At 40.7% G+C, this 26295-nt stretch overlaps 1 protein-coding gene across 1 annotated transcript in view; it reads right to left on the bottom strand.

The window, feature by feature from the left end:
* daw1 (dynein assembly factor with WDR repeat domains 1) overlaps positions 1 to 15449 on the bottom strand; it is a 77271-nt gene extending 61822 nt beyond the window's left edge. Inside the window, exons 1-3 of the mRNA XM_043702958.2 lie at positions 15410 to 15449; positions 15091 to 15163; positions 2011 to 2155 (exon numbers count right to left, since the gene is read on the bottom strand). Coding sequence (XP_043558893.1) covers positions 2011 to 2155; positions 15091 to 15163; positions 15410 to 15449 — 258 coding nt within the window. The remainder of the gene's footprint in view (positions 1 to 2010; positions 2156 to 15090; positions 15164 to 15409) is intronic.
* Positions 15450 to 26295: the final 10846 nt, after the last annotated feature.

Raw genomic sequence — 26295 nt, 5'->3', positions numbered from 1 at the left:
CAAAAGCTCTTCATCAGGAACGAGGCTGGGAGCCTCGGGATTGGAAAGATAAATGGGAGGGCGGTGGAGCTGAGGGGAAGGTAGCTGAGAGTGCAATAGGTAGATGGAGGTGGGGGTGAAGATGATAGGTCAGAGAGGAGGGTGGAGCAGATTGGTGAGAAGGAAGGACATATGGGACAGGTCATGAAGACGGTGTTGAGCTGGAAGTTTGGAACTGGGGTAAGGTCAGGGGAGGGGAAATTAGGAAACAGGTGAAATCCACATTAATGCATATGGTTGAAGGGTCCCAAGGCGGAGGATGAGGCGTTCCTCCTTCAGGCGTCGGGTGGTAAGAGAGTGGTGATGAAGGAGGCGCAGGTCCTGCATGTCCTCAGCAGAGTGGGAGAGGGAGTTAAAGTGTTCGGCCACAGAGCGGTGGGTTTGATTGTTGCAGGTGTCCCGGAGATGTTCTCTGAAGCGCTCTGCAAGTAGGCGTCCTGTCTCCCCAATGTAGAGGGATTGAGCCAAGAGTGTGGTGCTGCAAAAGTACCACACTCCGAGGAGCAGGAAAATCAACGTTTCGGGCAAAAGCCCTTCATCAGGGACAAGGCTGGGAGCCTTGGGGTTGGAGAGATAAATAGGAGGGCAGTGGAGCTGGGGGCAAAGTAGCTGAGCGTGCAATAGGTGGATGGAGGTGGTGCTAAAGGTGCTAGGTCAGAGGGGAGGGTGGAGCGGAGACTGGGAAGGAAGATGGACAGATGGGACGGGTCATGAGGACAGTGCTGAGCTGGAAGGTTGGAACTGGGTAAGGTAGGGGGGGGGAAGGGGAAATGAGGAAACTGGTGAAGTCCACATTGATGCCATGGGGTTGGAGGGTCCCAAGGCGGAAGATGAGGCGTTCTTCCTCCAAGCTTTGGGGAATCGCCAGCATCTGCAGTACTCACTTTTGCCTATGAGGGATTGAGACAGGCTGGCAGCAGCCAACAATAGTGTATTTGGAACCAGAAGGAACATCTTTAGTTACCTTTATCTGTTAGTTACGGCAACAATGTGAAATGAGTTGGAGCAGTCTTAGTTCAGATCCTATAGTTTTTATTCTGTATCTCTATAAGCTTAAAGTCAATTTTACTGTCAATTCATCTTTTAATCAAGATCACAAAATTGGTAAAGCTAGTTTTTAAAGGATGTTAACTATACAATCTATAACTGTTGTTGCATATAAAGTTGATAAAATAGAAATATTTGAAGATGAGCACCTTCACTCTTCATCCTCACACATAAAATTTGATATGAAGAAACAAAACAATATTTATTATGAATTGACTTTGGCCTATCATAAATACTCACTGGAGGCTCACCAAAAAATAGAATATTAATTAATCAGTTAATTGTCCTCAATCAAACCTGAGGAACAACAACGATTGAAAGAGTTTCATCTTTCAGTTATCCCAGCAAATTACAATTCCATTAAAAAAACCATAAAAGTTAAGCTATTGTTAAATCTAATTGATAAAATTTTAAAAAAGACAAACTGGGGGTACACTTTCAAATAGACAGGCACTTTTATCGCACATAAGGTTTATATATTTGTGCAAGGAAAAAGGCACTCTCTTGTTATGAAACAGCAATATTTTTATTACATTAACTGGATTGAAACATGGGTTATTGCAACTAAATCTAGTCCTGTACTGTTTCATTATTATAATCTATTTATGTATATTCCATATGTCTTGTACTTCTTGCAAAGTACTACCACAAATCCTTTATAATTTATAAATTAGACCTGAAAATTAACATTACCATGATAAAAAAAAACTTACTATAAAAACAACTCATGTGCCTGATTGTCTCAATGTATTTGTCCAGTTACTTAACTAAATACATAAATACCACATCAAGGGAACCATCAACAGGTGTAATAATAATCTAGCTTTATACTAAATCAGTGTCAGCATTTCCTGACAACTACTGCCCTCTAAAGAGCAGAATGCATTGCAGCAGAACATAATTGACATCAAGAACATTTCTCACCTTAAACAGGTAGAATTTGTGATCATCATGCTGACCAAGTTTTTCCTGAAGCCTCTGGACCAACTGTTTCACCTGTTCTGTGCGAGATGCAGTTATGAGTGGTTCAATCTTCTGGATTTCCTCAACCACAGCATCTACATCTGCACTAGATTAATTGTTATGTGAAAGAAAAATACATTTTAATGCCAACAATTCTGAACACCAGAAAATCTTGAGTAGCATAGACAGGAATACAAAAAAATTAAAACTTCACTCAGACAGACATTGCAAAACTAAGATATTCTGCCTACACAATTTAAATTCTGAGTTTTTCATGATTTTAGCAATTAGTTATTGGATATATCTGCATACTTTAGGCATAGAGTCATAGAGCTGAAAACAGACCCTTCAGGTCAAGTCGTCCATGCCAACCAGATAACCTAAATTAATCTAATCCCATTTGCCAGCATTTGGCCCATATCCCACTAAAGCCTTCCTATTCATAGACCCACCCAGATGCCTTTTAAATGTTCTAACTGTACCAGCCTTCACTACTTTTTCTGGCAGCTCATTCCACACACACAACACACTGTGTGAAAAACTTGCCCCTTAGTTCCCTTTTAAATCTTTCCCCTCTCACCTTAAACCTATGCCCTCTAGTTTTGCACTTTCCTACCTTGGGAAAAGACCCTGACTATTCATCCTATTAATGATCCTCAGATTTTATAAACCTCTATAAGGTCACCTTTCAGCCTCAGATGCTCCAAGGGAAATAGCCCCAGCCTATTCAGCCTTTCACTGGAGTTAAAACCCTCCAACATCCTTGTAAATTCTTATGAACCCTTTCAAGTTTCATAACATGCTTCCTGTAGAAGGAGACCAGAATTGCATGCCGTATTCCAAAAGTGGCCTAACCAATGTCCTATATAGCCACAGCATAACCTCCCAGCTCCTATACTCAATGCACTGACCAATAAAGGCAAGTATACCAAACACCTTCTTCATTATCTTGTCTGCCTGTGACTCCACTCTCAAGGAACTATGAACCTGCACTCCAAGGTCTCTGTTCAATAACACTCCCCAGGACCTAAATCATAAGCATAATTTACTTAATTTAAATACATTAATGTCTATACAAATTATTTCAGAAAAGGAACATCCACAAAAATTTCATCTAAATTGTACAAGTTTTTGAAACTGGATCAAGTTTTAAATTCTTGCCTGCCTCTCTTTCAGCATGAAGAACAAAATTGCCAGAATTTCAGGAAGCAGGAACCTACCAACTTCAGCACTTCAATGAAGAAGTTTGGAAAATCACAAGAAATAAGAGGAACAGTAGACCTTTCAGACCATCAAACCTGTACACCATTCAATAACATGATTTGATTGTGACCTCAACTCCAATTTTCTGCCTTCTCCTCAAAACCTTTGACTCTGTTTTCAATGAAAAATTTATTTCATACAACCAAGAATTTATTAAAGAACTCAGGCTCTACTGTTCTCTGTGAAAGTGAATCTCAAAGAATAATGCCCCTCCAATAGACAACATTCTTTTCATTTCCATCTTAATTGGGAGAAGCCTTATTTTAAACCATGACTGCTAGTTCTAAATTCCCCCACAGGACAAAGCATAATTTCAGTGTCTACCCCATCCAAACCTTTCGGAATCTTATGTTTCAATAAGATCATCTCTCATTATTCTGAATTCCAATGAGTATCGGCAGAAACTGCTCAACGTCTCCTCATAGGACAATCTCATTGCAGCCTCGTGAACATTTGCCTTTTCAGCAGGGAACTCTTATAGGATAGTGAGGTCTGCAATTAACAAGACAAGGTACACACTCAATGACTCTGGACATGATTGAAGAACAGTGCCTCAAAAGTCTCAGAGATGCTCACAATAGTAGTCTCCAGAAAGAAGACCTCTTGACAAGTCAACAGGATGGACATACTCTGCTAGCAACATCAAAGATCACCACAAACCCAAATTTCTTTGTTTCTGGTTCTTTACAGTGAAGTGCTGGTAACATCAGGGAATAGAATTGTTCTGCTGGCTTTTACAGTTGATAGAACGATATCCAGAGATTAATTGGAGATCTGTACTACCATTTGCCCTTTTTAACATTCCATCTGTCTAAAAACCTGTCAAATGCTTTCATTATGTGGATTTCACTGAAACAGAACATTGAGGTCAGAAAATGAAAAAAGGAGAATTAAAACAGCAAATGACAGGATGCTCAGATGTTTTATCCTAATTCTATTGAGATTCCTTTGCACTCGGATCAAGTAGTACATTAATCACTGAAGGTGTTTGCTCTGAAAACTTTCAAAAACTTTACTTCAAATTTCTATCCACCTCTCACCTTCTCATTGTCCAGGTCTGACTCTTCCGCTTCTCATTATCAAAGTCTCTGTCTCCATTTCTACAGATTAGCTATCTACTAGTTTCCACGGGAATCAGAATTCCTGATGAAGGGCTCCTGCCTGAAACATCGATTTTCCTGCTCCTCAGATGCTGCCTGACCTGCTGTGCACTTCCAGCACCACTCTAATCTATCCACTAGTATCCACTACTGGATACTAGTAGGTACAGCACTGAGACCCATCATTACAGTGGTTATACTTCCTCCCAACACACACCCTGTAAGAACTTTATTCCACTATTCCAATTTCTTCATTGTATCTGTTCTGATGGTTCTACCTCTTACACAAGTCCACCTGATAGTTCTTTTATACACGAGGAATTGCCCCACACCATGATCAACAAGGCCTTCAATTTTTTCCAATTCATACATTTCAAAGTATATTGAAAGCAACATAACTGAATATCATGCAGGATATATGGTAGGTGATGGGTGTTACACCACACATCCTGAACTTCTGCTCATCCCATTAACTTTGTATCTCTCTTCACAGATGCTGCATGATCTGCTGAGTATTTCCAACATTTTCTGTTTATACAGCTGTATGGCAAAAATCATTGGTTAGGCATCATCTGGCACAAAGGAAGATGGTTTTGACTGTTGGACTCCAATCATCTAAGTGCAAGGCCATCACAAGGTCTTCAGTGTCCTAAATCCAAACATGTTCAGCTGCTTCATCATTGACCTTTGTTAGGACACCAATGGGGATGTTCACCAATGATTGAAAAATGCTCAGTATCCATTCATGACTTTTCAGATGCTTTGGCAACTGTTTTAAAAAATTCTCAAGGTCAAGGACCAGGCTCGCAGGAAAGTAGTCTGACACAGAACAAACAGCCAAGAGGCGAGTCTGCTAGAATATAAGTGTTTTATTCCCCGCAGCGTCGCCACAACCAGGTCTCGTACTTACAACGGGTCTGGTTTATACTCACTCTACGTGTTACCGGAACTGGGAGCCATCAGTTCTCGTAGAGCGGTTGCCAACAACCCACGCTCGGCGGTTAAACGCAACCCCGGAGCAGACTCACCGAACTGGAGACTTTTCCAGCTGATATACTCTTTTCCAGATATAAACATTCATGTGAACAGCAGAGCAAGGCTAAAAAACACATTCCATTCTGGTTACATACAGATAAGAAGATTCACACGGGGAGGTGTGTAATAAGATTCACACGGGACTAAGCAACACCTCCATTCCGGTTAGATTCACACATGTATTGGGACATAATTTTTAACCGTTTCACCACATTCCACTGCTTGGCCCAATACATGTGTTACATTATGATTCACACATGTATTGGGACATAAATTTTACACCACAGCAACCCATATCAATATGCAGCAATATATAGACAAATTCACATGGCAAGTAAAATTCACAGCAGACAAGTGGCAGGCAATGACCAACTGAACAAAAAAGAATATAACTGTCTTCCCTTTGACACTCAACAGCATTTGCAGCACTAAATTCCTCACTACCGACATCCTGGGGATTACCATTCACCATAAACTTAACTGGACCAGCCATACAAATACAGTGCTATTATAAACCGGTCAGTGGCTAGGAATCCTGCAGCAAGTGACTTGCCTCCTAATTCCCTAAAGCCTGTTCACCATCTACAATGCACAAGTCAGAGAGTGACGGAATGTTTTCTACTTACCTGGATGAATATAGTTTCAATAAAACTAAGTAAGCTTCACACAATCCAGGTTAAAGTAATTTGTTAAATATAAAATAAATACATCCATCACATTAAATATTCAACCCTCCACAACTAACCCAGATTGCAAGCTGGGCATACCATTAGAAGATGCTAGTCTCATTTGACAGAACCGTCCAAACCTGCAACCTCTAACAGAAAAAGGTCAGCAGATGTATGGGAACATATTCTCATTAGGAACTATGTCTTCTTTAGTGTCTCTGGGTTCAATTCTTGGAATTTACTGCCTAACAGTTATAATAGGTGCACATATATCACCTGTACTGCTGCAGGTCAAGAGGGTAACTCAAGCCCTTAATACGGCAATTACAGATCAGCAAATGTGGACCTTGTCAGTGACACCTATATCCCATGAATAAATTTTTAAAAAGGCAATATTTTGTTTAATTTTGCTATAAAATATGGTATTAAAAAGAACAGGATTACTAGATTCATGCCAATATTACACAATCCTTAATTAACAGAATAAATTTATGGAGTTCTATTGTTTTTCTTTTTCAAAAAACCTTTGAATGCAGTCTCTAAAATGGTACTGCGTGGATTGGCTTTTTCTTCAGTTAATAAGTAAGGGAAAGTCTGGAAATATGTGCATATGTTATACAAACATGAAGTAAAGTCAAATATTAGGAAATTCTGCCTTTCACAGTGGTTCACTGGCCTTCAGAATAAGTTGCAAGCTTGTGCAGTATTAATTTTTTGTAAGCATTCAAAAGGGAACTGAACAAATAAATATTTAAAAATGGATAACAAATGCTTAAAATCATATGTTACAAACAAACTTCACAACAGGTGTGAGTGGGCATATTTTGGTGGAAAGAAGAGTAGGCCACACACTCATCAGCTTAAATCACGGCTCTATTGTGTTCTTGCTTCTGGCGCCACATGCAGCATTTTGCCTCAAAATGGTGTACACAGAGAATCCATCTGGTGCTAGCTGCACTGTTTGCCATTTCAGTGAAATCATTAGTACATACAGAGGGAGCATACATTTGCAAAGCAGGCAGATGGTGAAATCAGTAAATTAGTTACACTGCTCCACCAATACAATCATTTTGGATCTTAAAGCTACTGCTGATATCTTCATTTAACCTTGTACAGATTGACATCATTCAGCAGCTGGAAAGAATCCATGACCTTTCCTCTCCTAAAAGGAATCATCAACTATTTAGAAGCAAATTACTGCAGATGCTGGAATCTGCACTGAAAACAACAAATGCTAGAGATGACAGCAGGTCAGGCAGCATCCATGGAGAGACAGCAAGCTAAGGTTTCGAGTCTAGATGACTCTTCACAGCTGAAGTGAAGTTGGGGGAGTGAGGGTCTGGTGAGGTGTAGAGTTAAGAACGGAACTGTTTGTTGGTTAGTTTCTGATTGATTTCTCCAGCTCTTGCTGAATTGTAGAAATATATGGTGGTTTTCAAAGTTGTTTGAAATTGCTAAATTCTATAGAATCTTATATGAAGGGCTTTATCCTGATTTCAAAGATTGTGCACAGATAGACATGAATGCTGTAGCTTATATCCACTCTAAGTGACAGCACTAGGAAGAACAAGCATAAGTAACATAGATCAAGATAAAGTGACGGAAGAGGGACAAGAGGGCGCATAGCATGTGGTCATATCCAGACAAAGTGTTCAGGGAGCAATTCCACTATCTCATTCTCAGCTAGAAAATGTGGTTAGAATCTTGTTGGAACACGGAGGGTCTTGCTTTCTGGATGGATGGCCGGCAGGAAACTTACACTGCCTCTTTTTGCAAAGGCCCACTGAACCACAAGTCAATCAGACAGGAGGTGGTGGTGGTGGGAGGAGGGGGGGTAGTGATTGATATCCATGATATTCATGATATTCACCTAAGTACAAGGATTGCTTTTGCAAGTCTCAGTACACAAATGAGAGGAAACCATTGGGGAAGATGTCACAGAAGCGGAGGTCACATCACACATCAAGTGCTTGATTTCAATGTAAAAATAAAAATCACCATCAAAAATCCTAATAAAATATATAATAAAATATTTACTGTATTACCTATAAATGTCAAGTAATTACTCGTGGTTCTTTTCGTGTCTGTGTGTCATGTGCCTCTGCTTGTTCTGCTACTTATATGTCTACAATATGGAGGAGACTGCAGTTGGTTCTGCAGAATGATCTAAAATAGCTCTGGAACTAAAAGGCCCAATTTCTGATTGCACCATTTCAGCATGAGCAGCAGAAATCTAGGTTGGCTGGTTGCTAAGCAATGACACTGATGAACAGCAAATGTGAATGGAGGAATGCTGTCATCCTGAGAGTTACAAATCACACAACACCAGGTTATAGTCCAACAGGTTAATTGGAAGCACTAGCTTTCAGAGCGCCGCTCCTTCATTAGGTAGTTGTGGAGTGCATAATTGGAAGACACAGAACTTATAGTAAAAGTTTACAGCGTGATGCAACAGAAATTATGCATTGAAAAATAACTTGATTGTTTGTTAAGTCTCCCATCTGTTAGAATGACCATGATAGTTTCACTTCTTTCATATATAAATCACAAAACTTTTTTTTAAAAGTTACATTCTCAGGTTAACTGTAACAATTGGTGTCAGCGCAGATAAGATGTTGAGATGTTGATGGTGTTAGCCCCCTGTGTTCCCTGTCTGTGCCATAATGTTTAGACTGATTCTAATCTAAAAAGTGAGTTAACAGAGTCTTACATGGATTCATGCAGTTTTTGAGCAAAGTACAATGTAACTCTGCAAGTACAAACGTATAGGTGTATGTGAGCATGTGGGTTATTGTGTGTGTATATATGTGTGCGTGTGCGTGTATGTGAGTGTAAAGTGGCCTAAGTCTGTGAGAGGTTGCATGTGTGAGTATGGGAGTGTGTGTGTCTGTAGGAGTGTGTGTGTGTCTGGGGTGGGGGGTTATGAGTGTCTATGAGAGAGAGTGTATATGTGTGTGGGTGTAAAGTGTCCAAGTCTGTGAGAGGGTGCATGTGTGACTGTGGGTGTGTGTGCCTGTAGGATTGTGTGTGTGTGTGTGCGCGCGCACGTAGGAGTGTCTATGTTTGCGTATAGTGCAATGGTGGTCACCTGTAGTGTGACATGAGCCCAAGGATCTTGGGTTCATGAATCCATGTAATACTCTGTTAACTCACTTTTTAGATTAGAATCAGTCTAAACATTATGGCACAGACAGGGAACACAGGGGGCTAATACCTTCAACACGGTGGCACAGTGGTTAGCACTGCTGCCTCACAGAGCTAGAGACCCGGGTGCAATTCCCGCCTCAGGCGACTGACTGTGTGGAGTTTGCACATTGTCTGCGTGGGTTTCCTCCAGGTGCTCCGGTTTCCTCCCACAGTCCAAAAATGTGCAGGTTAGGTGAATTGGCTATGCCAAATTGCCCGTAGTGTTAGGTATAGGAGAATGGGTCTGGCTGGGTTGCGCTTCGGCAGGTCTGTGTGGACTTGTTGGGCTGAAGGGCCTGTTACCACACTGTAAGTAATCTAATCTAATCTCAATATTTTATCTGCGTTGACACCAATTGTTACAGTTAACCTGAGAATGTAACTGAGAATGGGGCGGCACAGTGACTTAGTGGTTAGCACTGCAGCCTCACAGCGCCAGAGACCCAGGTTCAATACCAGCCTTGGGCGACTGTCTGTGTGGAGTTTGCACATTCTCCCTGTGTCTGCGTGGGTTTCCTCCGGGTGCTCCAGTTTCCTCCCACGGTCTAAAGATGTGCAGGTTAGGTAATTGACCATGCTAAATTGCCCATAATGTTAGATGCATTAGTCAGTGGGAAATGGGTCTGGGTGGATTACTCTTCGGAGGGTCGCTGTGGACTTGTTGGGCCGAAGGGCCTGTTTCCTCGCTGTAGGGAATCTAATCTTGAAAAAGTTTTGTGATTTACATGTGAAAGAAGTGAAACTATCATGGTCATTCTAACAGAAGAGAGACTTAACAAACAATCAAGGTATTTTTCACAATGTAAACTTTTGCTATACATTCTATGTCTTACAATTGTATCCTCCACAACCACCTGATGAAAGAGCGGCGCTCCAAAAGCTAGTGCTTCTAATTAAACCTGCTGGACTATAACCTGTTGTTGTGTGATTTGTAATTTTGTACACCCCAGTCAAACACCGGAATTTCCAAATCCTGAGAGAGGACAACAGAATGTGCTCCATGGCACCACTGCCATTCTTCCAAGGCAACAACTCAGCAATCCTAATAATCTGCTGGAGGACAGAGTATTGGACAAGAGTAGATTTGTGGATTAGTGGTGCTGGAAGAGCAAAGCAGTTCAGGCAGCATCCAAGGAGGACTTCAACAGTTTCCTCATTTCCCCTTCCCCCATCTCACCCTAGTTCCAAATTTCCAGCTCAGCACTGTCCCCATGACTTGTCCGCACTTGTCCTACCTGCCTATCTCCTTTTCCACCTATCCACTCCACCCTCTCCTCTCTGACCTATCACCTTCATCCCCTCCCCCACTCACCTATTGTACTCTACTTTCTCCCCACCCCCACCCTCCTCTAGCTTATCTCTCCACGCTTCAGGCTCTCTGCCTGTATTCTTGATGAAGGGCTTTTGCCTGAAACATCAATTTTGCTGCTCCTTGGATGCTGCCTGAACTGCTGTGCTCTTCCAGCACCACTAATCCAGAGTCTGGTTTCCAGCATCTGCAGTCATTGTTTTTACCTTAGAGTAGATTTGTGGTGAAGTAAAAGGAAGATAACAAGAGCTGCACGTTTATATCACCTGCAACTTATGAATCAAAAGAAATTTTCAAATGAGAGCGGAAATGAAATGTGAGAAGGAGAAGTAGGAATCATGATCTCAATACTTTTGACTGCTTCAGAGCTACAATGTAATTATTGTCTCCTGCATCAGAGTTACAATGTGCAACTGTGCCCAATCTCCAATAGGTGATTGCTGCTGTGTCTGGGTAAAGGTCACATGTTGCCCTGCAAGAGACAGGGGATATGTTAGTGAACGTAGTCCAAAATGTTTTCATTACTAAGTAACTGGCAATGTGAGCTAGATATGAGATGCTACTCAAAGATTGCAACTAAAAAGTTGATGAGAGGTATGTTCAAGTAATATGAGGTTGTAATTGATTAAGATTGCTGGAGGGTGTGTAATGGCAGTTTGGAGCACCAAGTAGTGTTTTCAGCTACATAAAAACATATAAACAAGGACCCAGCCTTTCAGTCCTTCACGTCTGCACCACCATTCAATAAGGTCATGTCTGATGTGAATGTAACCTTAAACACATATTCCTGCCTACCCAGATAACCTTATGGCCACTCTCTGCTCCTTGTTAGCTGGGCAATCTTTTAAGGAGAATCCAGAGAGTTTTTACAAATACATTAAGGACAAAAGGGTAACTACGAAGAGAATAGGGCCCCTCAAAGATCAGCAAGGCGACCTTTGTGTGGAGCCGCAGAAAATGGGGGAGATATTAAATGAGTATTTTGCATCAATATTTACTATGGAAAAGGATATGGAAGATATAGACTTTAGGGAAATAGATGGTGACATCTTGCAAAATGTCCAGATTACAGAGGAGGAAGTGCTGTATGTCTTGAAATGCATAAAAGTGGATAAATCCCCAGGACCTGATCAGGTGTACCTTAGAACTCTGGGGAAAGCTAGAGTTGTGATTGCTGGGCCTCTTGCTGAGATATTTGTATCATCGATAGTCACAGTTGAGGTGCCGGAAGACTGGAAAATTGGCTAACGTGGTGCCACTGTTTAAGAAGGGTGATAAGGACAAGCCAGGGAACCATAGACCAGTGAGCCTGACGTCGGTGGTGGGCAGGTTATTGGAGGGAATCCTGAGGGACAGGATGTACATGTATTTGGAAAAGCGCAGCAGGTCAGGCAGCATCCAAGGAGCAGGAGAATCGACATTTCGGGCATGAGCCCTTCTTCAGGATTCTCCTGAAGGATACGTCGATTCTCCTGCTCCTTGGGTGCTGCCTGACCTGCTGCGCTTTTCCAGCAACACATTTTCAGCTCTGATCTCCAGCATCTGCAGTCCTCACTTTCTCCTCACGTATTTGGAAAGGCAAGGACTTATTATGGATAGTCAACATGATTTTGTGCGTGGGAAATCATGTCTCACAAAGTTGATTGAATTTTTTGAGGAAGTAACAAAGAGAATTGATGGGGGCAGAGTGGTAGATGTGATATATATCGACTTCAGTAAGGTGTTTGACAAGGTTCCCCATGGGAGACTGATTAGCAAGGTTAGATCTCATGGAATACAGGGAGAACTAGCCATTTGGATACAGAACTGGCTCAAAGGTAGGAGACAGAGGTGGTGGTAGACGGTTGTTTTTCAGACTGGAGGCCTGTGACCAGTGGAGTGCCATAAGGATCGGTGCTGGGTCCTCTACTTTTTGTCATTTACACAAATGATTTGGATGCGAGCATAAGAGGAAGAGTTAGTAAGTTTGCAGATGACACCAAAATTGGAGGTGTAGTGAACAGCGAAGAGGGTTACCTCAGATTACAACAGGATCTGGACCAGGTGGGCCAATGGGCAGATGGAGTTTAATTCAGATAAATGTGAGGTGCTGCATTTTGGGAAAGCAAATCTTAGCAGGACTTATACACTTAATGGTAAGGTCCTAGGGAGTGTTGCTGAACAAAGAGACCTTGGAGTGCAGGTTCATAGCTCCTTGAAAGTAGAGTCTCAGGTAGATAGGATAATGAAGAAGGTTTTGGCATGCTTTCCATTATTGGTCAGAGTATTGAGTACAGGAGTTGGGAAGTCATGTTGTGGCTGTACAGGACATTGGTTAGGCTGCTGTTGGAATACTGCATGCAATTCTGGTCTCCTTCCTATTGGAAAGATGTTGTGAAACTTGAAAGGGTTCAGAGAAGATTTACAAGGATGTTGCCAGGGTTGGAGGATTTGAGCTACAGGGAGAGGCTGAACAGGCTGTTTTTCCTGGACCGTCGGAGGCTGAGGGGTGACCTTACAAAGGTTTACAAAATTATGAGGGGCATGAATAGGATAAATAGACAAAGTCTTTTCCCTGGGGTCGGGGAGTCCAGAACCACAGGGCATAGGTTTAAGGTGAGAGGGGAAAGATATAAAAGAGACCTCAGGGGCAACTTTTTCACACAGAGGGTGGTACGGGTATGGAATGAGCTGCCAGAGGAAGTGGTGGAGGCTGGTACAATTGCAACATTTAAGAGGCATTTGGATGGGTATATGAATAAGGAATGGTTTGGAGGGATATGGACCGGGTGCTGGCAGATGGGACTAGATTGGGTTGGGATATCTGGTAGGCATGGACCGGTTGGACCAAAGGGTCTGTTTCCATCTGTACATCTCTATGACTCTAATATACTATGCAACACAATGAGCTTTTATTTTCTGCTCTAACTTATTTTTGGGCACTTTACCATAGTTAAGTCCAGTATATCACTGAATCCCCTTTATCCTCACCTCATATTACTTCCTCAAAGAACTTCAATAGATTGGTTAAACGTGAGTTCCTTTTCAATAAATGACATTCACTCTGTCTGATTTGTTTTAATTTTTGTATCCTGCTATGACTTATTTAATTGTAGCTTTCTAACATTTCCCTATCATAGATGTTAAACTAACTGACCTGTAGTTTTCTGCTTTATTTTTCCCTATTTTTTGAATAAAAGAGTTACACTTGCTATCTTCCAAATTAAGGCATCCTATCTCAAACCCATGGAATTTTGGGAAAATACAAATATTGCATCAACCATCTCAGCAGCATGGCTAAAACCTTTGGGTGAAGACCATTAGGACCCAGTACAAGGTAGTGGCACAACTGGTAATACAGTAATTTGCATTTGAATGACCATGATCATTCATTGATCACTGAACTTCTTGCAGCATGGACAGCTAAAGCTATTGCTTGTCTTGAGGACGTCCTGCGGAAAGAGGGCATTTCTCATATCCATCTTCTCAGTAAGGAGCCCACTGTAGTATCGGAAAAATTCTCTTTTGCAATCAGTTTCAGCATCTGTTTCAAGCAGAATGTTCTTCCAAACAGAATTCTCCCTTCTACCTTAAGAGGTGCATATTGGTTTTAAGTGCTACACTGGAGCTTTAAAGATTGCTAGAGTGGTGCAAATTTGGGATCCTGCTGAGGAGCGCAGCCAGCATATTAAGCATGGCTGCATGCAGATATTAAGTAAAGCAGAGGCAGCATCTCAAATCTACTTATTTGCACCAATAACAAGGGACCCAGGTTAATTGCACAATGCAAACTTTCACTGGATGTAAGATCCTCGACCTGAAAAGTCGGGAGCGTTTTTCTCTCTCTAGATGCTGCCTAATGTATTGAGAATTTTCACCACTTTGCTGCCTTTATTTTTAAAAGAAAACCATAGAATTCCTGCGGTGCAGAATGAGGCTATTCAGCCCACTGAGTCTGCACCAACCCTCTGAAGAGCATCCCACTCAGACCCAGACCCAACACCCACACTATCTCTGTAACCCTGCATTTCCCATGGTTAAACCATGCATATCTCTGGACATTACGGGGCAATTTAGCATAGCTAATCCATCCAATCTGCACATCATCGGTCTGTGGAGGGAAACCGGAGCACCCGGAGGAAACCCATGCAGACATGGAGAGAAAGTGCAAACTTCAAGGCTGGAGTTGAACCCAGCTCCCTGGTGCTGTGAGGCAGTAGTGCTAACTACTGAGCCATCTTATTGCCCTATAATAGCAGAAAGAAGCCTTTTGGCCCATTGAGTCTGTACCAACCCTCCAAAGAGAATCTCCCGAACTATGCGTTCCAGATCCTAACCAATCACTAGTTTAAAGAAACATTTCTCATGTTATCTATGGTAATTTTTCAAATGATGACATGCATAGTTGAAAAAGGGAGAGAGAGGACTTGGGCAGAATCCAGTAAAAACTATGTGATACTATTTAAAAGTCATTTGTATTTTAATGCTACATCACACTTACACTGGAGTCAAGTCAAGCAGATCAATGGATTTGTTCTTTGTCTCCCCTCCTTTTTCGTATTCCAAAATGATTCCTGGCAAAGATACAAAAAAAAATTCATGAGTATTCTTGAAAGGCGAAGGAACTTTTGATGAATCCAGGGGGCGGGGGCGGGGGACGGCCGCGGTGATGCCAGTAACACCCTCCCGAGTTTGGTGGGTGTCAGAGCAGGCTCGCCCAGCGCAGCGGCACTCCGGCACCACCCCGAAGAGTTAGCGGCCCCCAGCCCCGGACCTCGGGGGTTCAGGGCTCCAGCCCCGGGTTGTCCTCCCGTTCTCACCTGGCGGGTAGTACCGCAGCAGAAACCGTTTGAGCCTCATCTTTCACTGAGACCGCGTCCTTCTCCTGTTGCCAAGCAACCAAACCGTCATCCAAACCGCGCAGACGCACACGTTGGTCGCTGATTGGTGGCCAGCACGCATGCGCCATTTCTGTGCGTTGTTCCTCTTCCGCCATCTTGGCAAAGGAGGATGTTGCTGTCTCTTCAATGACTCAAGGTCACCATTCAACTTCATGCATTCATAGAAACACTACAATGCAGAAAGAGACCGTTTGGCCCATTGATTCTGTACAGATCCTCCGAAGAGCATCTCCCAAACTGTACATTAACAGATCCTAACCACTCGCTGGTTTAAAAAAACATTTATGTTGTGTATGGTCATTTTGCCAATTAAATTGGTGATCTCTGATTCTGTCACCCTCCCTCATGGAGACAGTTTCATAGTTCTCCATCTGGAGTATTCATGACTTTGAACACTTCGATCAAATCTTCTCCCAAATGTATGCCCTCTTAGGAGAACAGGCACTGTTTTTCTAATCTATTCTCATTTCTGAGTCATCTCTGTAACTGTTGCTGTAAATGTTTTCAGTAATCTAATGCCTGTCTTTCTGAAGTGCAGTTTCCAGAATTGAACCCAATGATCCAATTGAAGCCAAATAAATGCTTCATGCAAGTATAACTCAAAGTTCTTGCTTTTGTACTTTGTGCCCCTACATCTCCAGTTCAGGATCCTATATTATTATTTTGTTATGACTAAGAGAAGAGTGGATTGGTTTTCTTTGAGCAGCTGAGTTGGCTGAAACAAGGATTGATCATTCTTTTTACTAAACAGCTACATCAGACTTCAATTAAAACATATTTCCAGTCCAAAGTTTAAAAATCCATGACAAGGTTTTCTTGAATGAAAGAAACAGGAATTCTATTACTATCCTCAGGAAAATAATAAAATATAACAAGCACTCAAAAAAAAACATAGATATAAAGTTTACGAAGAGGGGAATGCCTTGGACAAAAGGGAATATCAAGAATAGGCAATATAAAAAGATGTTAGAGTAATTGTGGCATTTAAGTTTTATCCTGATTCTATTGTTTAATTGGTTTCCTGCATGCTCATCCGTGGCAAAATATTTTTGCATCTTGCCATAGGTGCTATTTTCAACAAGCTGAGAGAGACTGGGTCAGAGAGAGAGAGAAAGACATTTCCAGTTCTGTTGCTACCAATGCATTTTACTCCTCTGTCTGCCAAACACTTTTGCCTGAAATACAGTTCACTTTGTTTATTCCCTTGTATTGTTTCATTGCTTTTCCATGCTGGATAGTCTGTAGACAACTTTCACCCCAATATGTGAGATTTCCAGTAAGATGTGAATCAACTTGCAGACCCCAGACCTGCATTTCACTGTCTTTTTATAATCATGTCATTTTCAGGTGAGACTGGTATCTTTTTATTGATGGTTTTAAGAGCTGGCTCAACCTGGCCATGTGATCACTGAAACCATCATAAACCAGTGTTTTGCCTTTTTAAAAACCAATTTAGAATATGGAAGGTCATAGAGTCATAGAGGTGTACATCATGAAAATAGACCCTTCGTCCAATTCATATATGCCGACCAGATATCCCAACCCAATCTAGTCCCATCTGCCAGCACCTGGCCCATATTCCTCCAAATCCTTGCTATTCATATACCCATCCAGATGGCTTTTAAATGTTGCAATTGTACTAGCCTCCACCACTTCCTCTGGCAGATCATTCCATATACGTACCACCCTCTGCGTGAAAAAGCTGCCCCTTAGGTGTCTTTTATATCTTTCCCCTCTCACCCTAAACCTATGCCCTCTAGTTCTGGACTCCCCCACCCCAGGAAAAAGACCTTGTCTATTTACCCTATCCATGCCACTCACGATTTTATAAACCTCTATATGTAAAATAGCCCTAGCCTATTCAACCTCTCCCTATAGCTCAAATCCTCCAACACTGGCAACATCCTTGTAAGTCTTTTCTGAGCCCTTTCAAGTTTCACAACATCTTTCCGATAGGAAGGAGACCAGAATTGCACACAATATTCCAGCAGCAGCCTAACCAATGTCCTGAACAGCCGCAACATGACCTCCCAACTCCTGTACTCAATACTCTGACCAATAAAGGAAAGCATACGAAACACCTTCTTCATTATCCTATCTACCTGCAACTCTACTCTCAAAGAGCTATGAACCTGCACTCCAAGGTCTCTTTGTTCAGCAACGGTCCCTAGGACCTTACCATTAAGTGTATAAGTCTAAGATTTGCTTTCCCAAAATGCAGCACCTCACATTTATCTAAATTAAACTCCATCTGCCACTTCTCAGCCCATTGGCCCAACTGATCAAGATCCCATTATAATCTGAGGTAACCTTCTTTGCTGTCCACTACACCATCCCAGGTGTCAAAATCAGATGATGAAAGTTGAAATTTGTCATCATTTTATACCACTGTCATCACAGCCTGAACTAGTTCAATTAATTGTGCATACATGCTCTGAGTTTCCTTTGCTCCTGCAGACATTTCAGAATTGCATATTTCATTTTACATCATCTTTCCTCGTTGTTTCTCCCAAGATAGATCACTTCACATTTCTTTTCATTAAATGTAATCTGCAGTGTATCTGCCCATTCCACTCACAGTCCATTTGCAAGTCATGTGTCACCTTGAAGTTTTAAAACTATGCCCTGTGAGCCCACATTTAGATCATTAATAGCGATCAAAAATAAGCAGTGACCCTGATGCTAACCTCTGGAGAAATCATCCAGCCTATCACAACTTCACCCCGAAAGTGTGTGCTGATAATCATACCCCACTGTTTCACAAACCATTACAGTATGTAAATATATGTAATATTTCAATGAGACTGTAAAATAACCAGTTTCCCTCACTGACCACTATTCAGGACAAAAGAAAATCACACCAGGTTTTATCATTAACAGGAAAAAATTCTTTAACACATTTAATTTTAATAAAAACAGAGATTTCCACTTTACTGCTATGCAATTTAAATGATACCCCTTAAAATTCTCTAAATATATACACACTTAAGCACAATTAACACAGACAAAAGACAAATGGCTTAAGAGCTATTCCCCGGATTGAAAAAGAATAATGACAGAGTAAAATAAATGCTGAAAATGTGTAGCTGGAAAAGCGCAGCAGGTCAGGCAGCATCCAAGGAGCAGGAGAATCAATGTTTCGGGCATGAGCCCTTCTTCAGGAACAAAACGTCGATTCTCCTGCCCCTTGGATGCTGCCTGACCTGCTGCGCTTTTCCAGCAACACATTATCAGCTCTGATCTCCAGCATCTGCAGTCCTCACTTTCTCCTAGAGTAAAATAAATTCCAAAGATCAGAAGTCCAGACCATAACGTGGAAAGATATTTTCTCAAAGTTCTTTCACTTTTGATGTGGAGGTGCCAGTGTTGGACTGGGGTGAACAAGGTCAAAAGTCACACAACACGAGGTTTTTTGAAATCACAAGCTTTCGAAACACTGCTCCATCATCAGGCACAGAAGTCGCTGCCCCTTCATCAGGCATAGATGCTCTGTTCACTTCACCTGATGAAGGGCAGCGCTCCTGAAGCTTGTGATTTCAAATAAATCTGTTTGACTATAACCTGGTGTCATGTGACTTTTGACCTTCTTTCACTGTTAGCAGTGGTGACACACTACTGTTTACAGGATTATTATTATTCTTTATTTCAGTGATTGATCAGAGGAACCTAGGCCTTTTCTTGTTTTACAATCCTTCCTTCGAAGCTTTCTTTGTTTTTCTTATTTTTCCCCAAATGGAAACAGAGAGAGAGAGAGGGAGAGAGAGAGAGAGAGAGGGAGAGAGAGAGAGAGATGGATGCTTTCTATCTACAGGCTCTGGATGTTTCTTCTCCTTGGTATTTAGAGTATTTTAACACTCTGGAACTAAACTAATCAGAGCTGCTGTTAAGCAAATTCTTAATTTGAAAGATGTTTAGTACCACTCACTCTCAAATTCTCCCTCTTATGCCTCAAAAAGCAAGATTGTATTACATAACTCAAAAAATACACATAACATATACTGATCATGTATTCTAAATTAATTCCATACACATATTACTCTTTGCATGGAAAGGTTGCTCCTCAGTCCCCTTTTCAATCTTTCCTCTCACATTAAACCTTTACCCTACAGTTTTGGACTCCCGTATCCTGGGAAAAAGACCTTAGCTATTCACCCTATGCCTAGCCCTAAGATTTTATAAACTTTTATATTTTAACCACTTCTTATCTACTTCATGGTACAATTAGATCCATTGTTATATCATGTAGTTCTTCCTGTTGACATGCTTATACTGGCAATGAACATTTCACCTTTTTCTTGGAATAATATCCTATTTACAAGTTTTAGTATTTACACTCAGATACTTCTATGAGTCAAAAGCTTCTTCAGCTCTTATTATAAAAAAAACTATGCAAAATTTCCATATGAATTTTTAGCTGGGCAATGTCGTGTGAAGTCAAGATATTTCTGTTATTCTAACATGACCTCTTGTCATTGACCGTCAGGGTAGGTCTTAAATAAGTTATACAGGCTAAGTAATTTTGAAAGTAATTTTATGGCTGGTAATTCAGCTGTCCCTTAAGAGGGAAATCATCAACATAATATTGCATTAGGGATTCCCTTGGTCATGAGATATTGGAGCTGAAAATGTGTTGCTAGAAAAGCGCAGCAGGTCAGGCAGTATCCAAGGAACAGGAGAATCGACGTTTCGGGCATAAGCCCTTCTTCAGGAGAAGGGCTTATGCCCGAAACGTCGATTCTCCTGTTCCTTGGATGCTGCCTGACCTGCTGCGCTTTTCCAGTAACACATTTTCAGCTCTGATCTCCAGCATCTGCAGCCCTCACTTTCTCTCATGAGATATTGTATACTTGCAAGTATACTTTTACAAGGAGAGATAGGGTGAAATGTAACAACTGAGAAATATGCTGGTAGTGAATAGTTAGCCTTAGCTATCTCTCACCCAGCAGCCAATTCCAGTTGAGGAGGCATAATAGAGATAATACTCAATTCTAAATAATTAAGAATAAAAAATCTTTGTTTTGTGGTCTTTGTTTTGTTTATGTCTTCAAATTTTATGTTACAAATGTACCCCACACTGCCAAAGTCTAACTTTTCCTTATGAATTCAAATGTATTACATTAGCTGTACAATGGTCTGCGATATCCCATGTTTGATCATGGAGCTCTTCTTGCTGGCATACTCAAGCTGGCAATAAACCTTTCATCTCTTGCTTGGAATAACATGTAGAAGCTGGCACCAAGTTTGCAAAACATCCCATCACAACAGATTATGTAGAATTTGACAGGGAGCACAAAAGGAAAAAAAACATAACAGACACAAGAGATGACCATGTGTCCAAATCAAAAGAAAACAGATCCATTTAATGAGAAACCATTTAATGAGTTGAAGCAACCTCATTGGATTAAACAGGATTGACCATAAGAGAATGATGATCACAAGTTGGACCATGGAGGAGAAGTAATATATTTGACTGCAATGATTGAGTATTGAGGGAATAGAATATTGATAGAGACTGAAAAAGCAACAGCAAAATATAGTCTTAGTTATACAGAATTCTATTTACAATTTGTCCACCTGGTTTGGGCTGCTTGGAAATTAGCTCAGATTCTTATAGGCAGGAGACATGGAGGGTCCTTTGTGCAATAATTATGAGGAAATGATGCATTCATGTTGATTTGAGGGGAAAAGGTAATAGGCAAAGCTGTGGTTTGAATAATAGAAGTTAATTTACTGAAAGAGGAAAGCTAACAATGACTTGAATGGGAGGAAAATGATCAAAGCAAGATCAGAGAGTTGCCATATTGACAAACACTGGGTGAAGCACAAGAAATTGGAGGAATATTACCTCCTTGAAGGGGTAGCCTTCAAGGAGGTAATAAATTTGACTAGAACTAAGAATGAGTTCTATTTGGAAATGAAACTGCAAATTGCTACATTCTAAGTTCTCCCATTTTAGCTCCAATAAATCTATAAGATGTAGGAGCAGAAATAGGCCATTCAGCCCATGAAGTTTGCTCCACCATTCAATGACATCATAGCTAATCTGATAATCTCAATCCTTCCATGCTTTATCCCCACATTCCTTTACTGATTAAAAATCTGTCTATCTCAGCCTAGAATAAATACTTAATGGCCCAGCCTTGACATTCCTCAGCCATAATATTTTCACAGACTCACTACCCTCTGAGGGAAGAAAGCCCTCCGCATCGCTTCAATGTCTGGGTGGCCTCTTTCTCTCAGATTATATCCTCTAGGCTGGACTGATCTTAAACAACTTTTAAGCATCTTCTCTGTCAAATCCCCCAAGAATCTTATATTTTCAAAAAGTTCATCTATCATTCTTCTAAACTCCAATGACTACAGGCCCAACCTATTCAACTTCTCCTTATAAGATAGTCCCTCCATACCCAGAATGAGCCTGGTGAACCTTCTCTGGAATATGTCAATTGACTGAATATTTTCTCCTTCAATAAAGGTGCCCAAAAGTGCTCATAGCTTTCCAAGGATGGGCTGACTAGTGTCTTGTATAGTTCTTCGAGGAGAAAGTGAGGACTGCAGATGCTGGAGGTCAGAGCTGAAAATGTGTTGCTGGAAAAGCACAGCAGGTCAGGCAGCATCCAAGGAGCAGGAGAATCGACGTTTCGGGCATGAGTCCTTCTTCAGGAAGGATCCTGATTCCTGAAGGAGGGCTCATGCCCGAAACGTCGATTCTCCTGCTCCTTGGATGCTGCCTGACCTGTTGCGCTTTTCCAGCAACACATTTTCAGCTCTTGTATAGTTCTAGTGAAACTTACCTACTTTTATGCTCCATTCCCTTTGAAGTAAATGCCAACATTCATATAGCTTCCTGGCTACAATTGAATGTGATTTATGGACAATGACTACTTAATCCATCTGTTCTGTAGCATTTCTCTATTTAAATAATATTCAGTTCCTCTATTCTTCCTGCCAAGCTGCATAGCCTCACATTTTCCCACATTATATTTTATCTACTCAGCTTTTGTTCACTCCTTTAACTTGTCTATGAATTATAACTTATCTGCAGACTCGTTGTGTCACCCTTACCATTTGCCTTCACAGCTTTTTTTGTTATATTCCACAAACTTGTCTACAGTGCATTAACTTTCCTCATACAAGTTGTTAATATATTGTAAGTAGTTGTGGCCCCAGCACTGATCACTGTGGGACTCCCATTTTTTTTCATAAATGCATCCAGGCATTTCTGCTTCAAATACATTGATGGAAGTTCATTCCAAACATTGATAACTCCTTGGATGAGAAATGGAGTTGGGGATATAAGTCCTAAGCTTACATTTTACTGGCTTGAACTTATATTTTTTTGTCCATTATCCACAATTGAAAATTCAGTTAACTTTTTATTATCTGGCACCTATGGAACCAGGAGTGTGCCAATTGATTAAATATTTCGGATAATCAAGAGGTCCACATAATCAATGTAAAAATACACTCTAAATAATAGAAATATAATGGAGGGGATATACATATCATTGTTGTAGTTTATTTATAGCATAAATCATTTAAGTAATATGCAACATTGCCATGAATAAAACTTATCAGCCTTCTCACTTCACTCTCAACTGACTACTCGGACATCACGGTAAATCACAGAATTTGAGGAGAAATTGACTCAAAATTGAATCAAAAACAGATATTTTGCGGGGCCATTTGATTGAACAACAAATATATTTACATTGAGGTAAATAAATTAAGCAACTATGATAATTGGACAGAATAATACAGTGAACTTCATGGTATTTGAGGTGTATAATTTTTGTCGGTTTAACGAGAGTGCCTGTTCATAAGGTACCAGTTAAAACAAGGTTTGCTGTAATATATTCAAGATTTATCTTTTTCATTTACTGCTTTTTTTACTTCTATGAAATCACCTCACTGATGTCAAATTCAGAAGCCTGGTTCTCTCTTGTCTTTTCTCATAATTCAAATCCTTGCTATCAAAGAACAATCTCTCTCTCCTTTATAGTGGCTCTAATGCTTGAATGTAACCTTGATGTCTCAGCAAGAGAAGGTGGACCTGATCTTTTCAACTCTGCATGAAATATCAACCTAGTTCAAAGTAGTATGTGAAAGCTTACCCAACTTCATTTTTGACCGTTGAACTGTCATTAAATTAGGAATCGTACAAATGGCTATGCAACTTAGATTCAAGCATTGAAAAAGAGAAAGTAGCTTTATGAGAACTTGGTGATAGATGACAGATGGGGCAAGTGTTTGTGGAGAGGGTTGTGGTGAAAGTAGAATTGCACAGGACAAAGGTTTTTCTACTTCTTGGCATCAACCCAATATCATAATTTAGTATACCAACTTCATTTACCGTATTGATGTGGTAAAAAGTAAAACTTATTTAATCTGCCTCAGTCACAGCTTCATTTGTTTTACTTTACTATTGTGATACTTCCATTTGCCACATCAGCCATCCTTGCAACCTGCCTGATTAAGACTACCAGATTGATTTTATTTAACAGAATGTTATTTGCAATCCAAACTTCCATAAATATTTATTTTTTATTTCAATGCATACAAACATTCATTAGAGAAAAAAAAATGATGATATTGCTAAAGGAATTTCTGCCTGCTCTCTTAATGAAATTTGCTTGTGAAAATCCATTGAAATGCAGCCACAATGGCTTTAACTATAACATTTTGCAATATTCAAATTGAAGAATGATCAAATCTGTGCTGCAATTAAATAATTGAATTGAAAATAATCTGAAAGCCTATCCAGAAAATGTTGGATGTACAAACTAACAAGATATTCATTTTTACAGCATCAGCTGCAGGATAACAACTGGATATCACATTGAAAAAAGGTTATCACCTTCGTGTAATTGTCTTATTAGTATTGTCGTTCAATCAAAATTGCTTTAATTCATCAGAAATTAGTTTTTTTTAACCTCTTCACATTGCATTCTTGGTACCTAAGGACTTCTAAGCATGGTTTGATGATGCCATAATGTTATTTTGCGATAAGAAGAGACAGGCTCCAAGAATTACATCAGTTGTTACGGAAACTGAACCTGTACTGTCAACACCACACTGTTAACCATCTTAGCTGACTAGCTCTACACAGAATGTAGTTCAAACACAGAAATAGGTCATTCATTCCAACAGATTGGTGGCTTCATTATGCCTCCTGTTACTTTCTTCATCTAACATAGTCTTCCACTTTTTTTTTCTCATGTATTATCTAACTCCCACTTAAATGCATCTATGCTATTTACCTCGACTTCTCTCCATGGTAGATAGTTCTACATTCTAACTATTCTCGGGTAAAGATGTTTCTCCTGTATTGGATTTGTTGACCATCTCATATTTATGGATCCTAGTTCTCATTTTGTATGCAAGTAGAGACACCTTCTCTATGGCAACGCTATCATACTGTTTCATGATCTTGAAAACCACTATCCTGTTGCCTCATTGGAATTACCAAAAATCAGCTAAGTATCAATTTATGTTACTATTTTACATCATCGCCTGTCTGATCAACAGTCATTGTAACAGCAGCTACAGGAATCAAGCTGCAAGATTACCCTTAGCACCAAACAAATTTTAGATCATGTTTAAGGGAATAGAGTTCTTTTCCTAACAGCCAACATAACATGATATCTTGCCATTGTTCAATTTGGGGCATAGTTGCTGGAAAGCCTTGAAACAGTGGAAAACCTCTTCCTGACAACAGCAAAAGCAAAGAAAAAAAACTAACAAAAGAAAATCCATCTGCTTCTGAGAAAAAGTCATGACCATCTGTCTTTCAATCAACAACATACTTGCACTCAATTAAAGATGACTATACCCAGCTATTTGATACAGTTGTCAGTGAAGTCCTGATGTCACACTGTTCCATTATTCCTCCTGCTCAACATCCTCATCCTATTCCTCGGAAGTCTGCTTTTGCTCTCCCAGGTCTTCAGCAGCCATTGTGTCCTTTTGATGTCTGGGGTTTCAATTTAGCAGAGCACCATCAAGACCTCTCTATGTGGACTGTACTGCCAGACCCTTATGACCAATCTAGGCATCATCAAGCTGATCATCTGTTCCTTAATTATCCCACTCCAAAAAGTGTGCTGCATAGTATCAATGCTTGTTATTCATTTCCTCCAAAGCATTATGTTGAGTTTCCCCCTTCACAATTATTGTCCCCTCAACATCTCAACCTTCCGCCTCCAATTCCCACAAATGACTTATGCAATTTCCCTACCACAGTAGGTGCTCTTGATAACCCCGCCTCCACTGCGCCCCCCCCCCCCCCCCCCCCCCCCCCCCCCCCCCGCCAACCTTGTGATCATCATTAAGATAACTTCCAGGACTGACTCTGACTTGTCAGGACAGCCCCAGGTGATGAGTGATCAGACCCTTGACAGCTTTCTGTCCAGGTCCTCAACTGATTACTGCAAACCCTGAAGTTTTTGCACTGAGCCTGCAAGACTTACTATAGTATACTCTCCAGACCGCAGTGGTACAGACTTTCTGACCATCACAAAAAGTTGACTGTCTGTGTTCAAGCCTCTAAACTGAGATTAGACACTGCCCTTGACATGGAATCCATGACTGACAACATTAGCCTTTTACTTGACCAAGGGCTATTCCCCATAGACTTTAAGATATGACCATTTGATCAAAGCATTGCTAGAGTGTTTGCCACGTATGTTGTGCTGGTGTGCCATAGATGTAGCATAGTGCCACACAGCAGTGTGTCACCCCCTTGACTAATCACTGCTGACAATCATGAAAAGGCACTTGGCTTTGTGTTTGTGCTAATCAGCAAG

This window comes from Chiloscyllium plagiosum, unplaced genomic scaffold, assembly GCF_037043375.1.
Source record: "Chiloscyllium plagiosum isolate Xiang-an unplaced genomic scaffold, Cpla_swu_hap1 HiC_scaffold_13, whole genome shotgun sequence".
In the NCBI taxonomy this organism is placed as follows: domain Eukaryota; kingdom Metazoa; phylum Chordata; class Chondrichthyes; order Orectolobiformes; family Hemiscylliidae; genus Chiloscyllium; species Chiloscyllium plagiosum.
Note: the sequence above shows the minus strand (reverse complement) of the source record. Positions and strands in the feature narration are given on the sequence as shown.